The 6,049-nt window shown below is 50.7% G+C and overlaps 1 protein-coding gene across 1 annotated transcript; it reads left to right on the top strand.

The window, feature by feature from the left end:
- The first annotated feature begins 444 nt into the window (after positions 1–444).
- FAM110C (family with sequence similarity 110 member C) lies at positions 445–5,487 on the top strand. Its single transcript, XM_032430194.1, has 2 exons — positions 445–1,549; positions 5,353–5,487. Exon 1 carries the CDS (start codon positions 552–554, stop codon positions 1,515–1,517), a length of 966 nt encoding a protein of 321 aa, XP_032286085.1. The 5' UTR covers positions 445–551; the 3' UTR covers positions 1,518–1,549; positions 5,353–5,487.
- The last annotated feature ends 562 nt before the right edge of the window (positions 5,488–6,049 follow it).

Here is a 6,049-nt window from a genome sequence, read left to right as displayed (position 1 = left end):
GAAGTGCCAGCGTCCAGCGGTGACCCCGGGCAGCCGTTGGAGGGGAGGAGGCGGCTGATACCTGGGGCTGAACGAACTCAGTTGTCCCGGGCTCCTCCGCCCCGGAGGACAGCCTGGGCTTTCCCGCGCGGGAGAGCCCTTCCCGGTTGCGCAGCCCCCTAGCCGCGGTCCGCCCCGCGGTTCTCCGGGCGATTGGCTGCGCAGCCGCGAGGTGCTGGGGGCGGAACCTGGTGTAGCCACCCCGCGGGAGGTGAGAGGCGGGGCCCGGCGGAAGGTGAGGGCTGGAGCCCGACAAGGGGCGGTGCTGAACACGGCGCTGTGCCGGGAAGGAGGTGCGGGCGGGCGGGCGGGCGGGGGGGAGCGGGGCGGGTGTGCTGGGGCCAGTCGCCAATAGGTGCAGACTCGGGTTTGCCCAGACTCTGGACCCGGGCCGGCTGGCACTTGGGCGCCATTCCCCACCCCGCGCGGACTTCGGAATTGGCCAAAGACGCACAGGAACCGCAGGCGGAGCGCGTTTCCACGGGGCGCGGAGCAGCAGCCGAGCGCCGAGGATGCGTGCCCTGCCAGCCCTGGACGCGCCCCAGAACGAGCGACTGCTGACCCGGCACCCCGAGGCCCCCAGGGTCCGGGACGCGGCGGTGCCAGCACGCAGGAGCGCGGTGGAGAGGCTAGCGGCCGACCGCGCCAAGTACGTGCGGGGCCCGCCGGGAGCTGGCCCGGGCCCGGCTCCCGAGGGCAGCAGCCCCGGGGTGAGCGAAGGGACCGCGGGCGATCCTCGGCCTCCGGCTCGCGTCCCCGGTGCCGTGGCGCGCAGGGCCATAGCTCGGAAGCCGCTGAGACCTGACTCCCTGGTCATCTACCGGCAGAAATGCGACTTCGTCCGAGGACAGGGCGCCGACAGCTCCAGGGGGGGCCTGGTGAAGAAGCTCTTCCCGGGGCCGGGCAAGGACAAGACGCCGGTGCCCCCGGAGACGTCCCGGGTGGGAGAGGAGGTCAGGGCCAGGCGCGAGGAGGCTGTCCTGACCAAGCCCGGCTCTACTGCGGCCTCCGCGGTCCCCGGCGTTCCCGCGCCCCCAGCGCGCCCAGCGCCCTGTGGGACGCCCACCAGAGTCCCGGCTGCGTCCCGGGTCCCGGAGCTGCGAGGGACAAGGCGCGGGGGGCTGCAGCGATCGCAGTCAGACCTCAGCTCCCGCTACTCAGCGTCCTTGGCCGAATGTGACACCTTCTTCCAGTTCTGCGGCCTGGAGCCTGAGGTGGTGGAAGCTCTCGGGAGGGAGAATTTCTCCGCGGGGTCGGACCGCGTCACACTCAAGGTCCGCAGCGTGAGCGTCGCCACCTCTGACAGCGGCTTCTCCCGGCACAGCGGCGGTGAAGAGGGACTGCAGGAGGAAGAGCTGACCGAGCAGGTGCCCAGCACCACCTCGGTCATCGAGAGGAACGCCCGCATCATCAAGTGGCTGTACACCTGTAAGAAAGCCAAGGAGAAGACCGGCCAGGGGCTGCAGGGCCCGGCGTGACCGCTCGCGCTCTGGGGAGACTTGGACCCTAGGTGTGCATCCGGAAAGCCCGGGAGGGGTGTCTTTGTGTGTGCGTGTCTGTGAGGGCTTGGTGGGTGTGGCCGGGTTGGATGGATCCAGTCCAAGGGACCCTACATATTAAGACACAGAGGCTCATGCGTCCAAGGACCACTGCTAAGAGAGCAGAAGGGCCGCCGGTCCAGGTCCCCTGCAGGACCAGCACCCTTTCTTTTGAGTGTTTTGCTTCTAACTGCCTGGAAATGTAATTCTGATAAGAAGAGAAGTCGGAGTTACAAAATGCTCCGTCAGAGATCAGTTTGCACCCCTGCTATTATTTCCTGCGTTGAAAATAGCCTGAGAGCTCTAGGGTCTGTGTGAATTGACCTGTGGGCATCCTGAGGTTGGATCAGAGCTTACTGGTCCACCTGTAACCCTAGAGTGGGACTGCCAACCCCTCTCCAGCAGAACGGAAGGCTCTGAGCTCATTCCTGGAGGCCTTCAGCAAACCTGGCAGAGAGGGAGAACTTCTTTACAGTTTGGCATTCATATAGCTGCACAGGTCTCCACGTGGCTAAATTTTGTTTGAGTTGTCTCGAGAGCTTTCTAAGGAGAGTCTTAGTTCACAAGAAGGAGCATCAGTTTGTTGAGCTGGGCCTGGGCTCAGTTATGACTGGTGTTTTAGAACTCTGCACGGCTGTGATTCTATAGTTTATTTACCTCTTATGATCATACAGGAGATAAATTTCTTCCCCTTGGACACGGGTAGCACAGGGTTGATCTCAAGTTCTTTTTCACTGAGGAACTAAGGAATGTTTATCCTTAGTGACCTCTACTCTTCCTTCCAAGAAATGTGGTGAGGGCATTTTGGGGGTAGTGAAGGGAGAAGAGAAGGTACCTTTTTGGGGTTCTCTTTAGGAACCAAGAATTTAAACATTGCACCATTATTTTTTCTCTTACCCTTCAATGACAACTTGCTATAGATTAAAACAAAATTCATGAGATGGAAGTATTTCTGTCTGCCCTTGATATAAACCAATCGGAGACACAGTATCAATCTTCAGAGTGGTGGGGAGGCTGCCACAGGATGTGATTGTACACAGCTCACCTGTTTGAGGACTGAACAAAGGCCTGACTTCCTTGAGTAGCCATGGCCTAAGCATAGACTTAACAATTAACAAGGAGAAATAGATTGGATTCAGAGGAATCATGACTTAAGTTTTCCCATATAATTTATTGAATATTATTGTATTTTTCGCCAGCCTTAGAATTAAATAGTCAGCATTTAAATTAAAAATAACAACACATTAGCTTGTACTTTTCACAAAGTGTCTTTTGAAACTGAGGTGAATACATTCCTCCCAAGCCATCAGGAATGCCTTGGTGTCAAGGAGGAAAGTTGTGGGGACTGGCATGGTTCCAGAGGGACATGGTCTAGTCGAGCACTAAAGTGGGGGGACTGGGAGGTGTCTTCCATTGGTAATCACTCCTCCACCTTAGCCTCCCATTGTCCATAAAATGAAGGCAGATAGGCAGATCGTTTCCAACCTCTATTCTTTTTGATTCTGTATAGTTAATCTGTATATCTGTGTTTTATGATTGGAACCTAGAAAAGGAAAATAGAAAACCATTATCTATTGGAGTATGTAAAAAGTAAACTTAAAAATAAGTTCCCTTCAGGTTGCCAACTTTGTGCTGTATTTTGTGCACAAAGGGTAGGTAGAATTGTTGGTATAAATAGTGCTGAGGTAACAAGATGATGCACAAACAAAATAAAATAAAACCTGACAGCATACAAATCCACACTCTCCCCTCTGACCCCTCCAGACCCAGATGCACCCTCATCTCCAGGCTCCAATGTCACAGCAGTGACCTGCAAGAGAATTTAAGATTCCCGCTAGGAAGTAACCTTCTGAAGCCCCTTTTAGGTTTGAGCCTATGAAAAATGGAAGAAGTTGGGTTAGCTTGTGAGAACATTCACTTTTATGGCCAAGAAAAGTAGTTGAGGCAAGGGGAAAAGTGACAGAAGGTTTAAGAAACTGCCAGTGTAAATCTATGCAGGAGAGCAGAGGTTTTCCCTCTCCCTTAATCCTGCTGTTTCCAGTGGAAGATAGTGTCATCTGCCTTCTGAGCTGTTATGTTTTTGCTCAGAGAAGGGAGATAGATGTGACCCAAGAGTCTGCCTGCGGTTCTGTGTGTTGCCATTCACCAGCACTGTAAAGATTGGCCTCAGAAATTTGCTCCCCAAAACCATAGTTCGCATTCTTTGAAATTCATTGCAGGAGACCCAAAGGCTGGCTGCTTATGTGGTCATGGAGGAAATGAGTTCCCCTGGGCTTTGTCCAGCTTAATGGGACTATGCAAAGTCTGTGCATGACCACAGGACCTCAACTCAGCACATCCAGATGGTGGTCTCTTCAGAGGAAGAGCCAGCAGAGAGAGGCAGGACCCAAAGCGCAGAGCATGGCGGCCACTACCTCCCTTGTCGAGGGTCATCTAGCAGCTTGAAGAGAAAGGCAGCTGACCTGTCCTCACAGGCTTACTTGTCTGAGACTAATTTCATAACTTCTGGAGGCTGTGGAAACAAGAATTCAAGCTAGTAGTTTTCCTTTGGTTTATCATGATATTTGTGTCAGAATCCATATGGAATCATTTTAGGATTTCATGAAAAATTCAGAAAATCGGAGATGAACAAAGGTGTACTTTCTAAGTGGGAAGGAAAACGAATGTATTTTATATAGAGGCCTTTGTTCCTTTGGTAAATAGAAATAAATTAAAATAAAAATATCCCATCCAAAATTAAATAAGAAGTTCAAACTCATGTAAAGTAAAAATGGTTGCTTTTCAAAATTGAGACCATCAGAGCGGGAGACTAGCTTATAGAATCTGTATGCAATCCCACTGGGGATCCGTGAGCAGTAGTTCTGCATGGGTCACTGTGGCATTCTGTGTCTCAGTGTGTGATTCGTGAACACTGTTCTTCATCTGCTGGTGCTAGTCACCTTCTGTCCTTTGGTTCATTACAACAGCAGGGCTGCCCAGATTTAGGTCTCTCTGGTTTTCTGTCTTTCCCATAAAATATAGAAGTTACTGATGTTAGTGTTGTTGTAAAAGAATGGTAACTTGTTCTTTGGGCTAATTAGGGATGAATGTTGTTCAATTTCAAGGCAAAAAGCTCAGATATTCTCACATTTCTCTTAGATACAACACGGAGCACCTATAGAAGTCCCCTGTAAGCTGGTGGGATAGAACTGTGTCTCATCAAAGGTGCCATGGGGGATAGGACAAACTGGGATGCTCCTGCCTTTCTGCTCCTTTCGTTTTTGACTAGCTGAGAAGTTCTCCAGTCACCATCTGAGAGTGGATTTTAGGTGAACAAGTGGCTGGAGTAGCTAGAAGGCCACTCTTCTCTGTCTTCAGGCCAGCCCCTGGGACTTTCTGAGAGATTTATGTGTGAAAAGGGTGGAATCCGTTTGCCTTCACATATTTATTTGGACCGCCTGCCTTGTTTTCACTTTGTTTTCCAACTGTGTGATAATTAGCACTGGCCTTACCAACATTAAAAAGAAATTTTCTTACTGTCCCATGAGTAATTGGAGGCAAACACAAATTTAAAAATCCAGAAAATGGCCTCAGGGAGATACATATTTGTTCTGCCACAGAAGCCAGATGATAGCTGTCTTCGCTAAGGCTACCAACTTCTTTTCAAAATTTCAAATGCAGAAAATATCACAAAACCAAAGACTGTGAGGACCAGGCTTCGTAGTATAGTGTTTGGCTTTACAACTGTTGCCTAGACTGACTGGTGTTGATTCACTGATTTTTCCTTACTCCTCAGGAAGCAAGGCTTCCAGACTGTGGGGGCTCCTTGAAGTATGTCCTGGATGATTGGGGACCCCAGGGCCATCCTCAGTGCCACAGGATTTGTCCAGTGCACCCAGGTGACCACATGTTTGCTGTTGTCCCAGGAATAAAGCGCTCTATTGAAGAAGCGTACATAATTCAGAAGGTTTGAAATGCTATGGAGAAAGGGGAATATGGAACTTGGAAATTAGCTGGGTTGTAGCTGTTAAGACACAGCTGAAGCTCTGGGAGATATTTTCTTGCTTGAGGTGCCTCTATCCTTGCTTCCAGAGGGCAGCAGAGGAGGGGACAGCTGCATGGAAATATTTTCAGGGGTATCTGTTTGACTGGCTTGGTGGCAAAGAGGTACCATGATGCATTTTAATGATATCTAAATTGATTTAAAAAAAAAAAAAAAAAGAAAGGCAAAGAGTATGAAAGCCAAGCATGAATGCCATAGGATTTACTGCTTTCAATCAATCTGGACTGTTTGGCACCAATTAAATCAAAGTTCTGTAATCATGAGAAGATGTATTCTACTTTAACAGTGTGGCCAACAAAGAGTAAACATACACTCACATGCTCACACGGACACCTCCACGTCTGAGCATCACTGCCACTTAAACTGCAGAAAGTACTTTTAAAGTTATTTTAGTAATGCCACTCCCATTGGGTTGCACACGTGTGGACGT

The sequence above is a fragment of the Phoca vitulina genome, unplaced genomic scaffold (assembly GCF_004348235.1).
Source record: "Phoca vitulina isolate PV1807 unplaced genomic scaffold, GSC_HSeal_1.0 scaffold42, whole genome shotgun sequence".
Lineage (NCBI taxonomy): Eukaryota > Metazoa > Chordata > Mammalia > Carnivora > Phocidae > Phoca > Phoca vitulina.
Note: the sequence above shows the minus strand (reverse complement) of the source record. Positions and strands in the feature narration are given on the sequence as shown.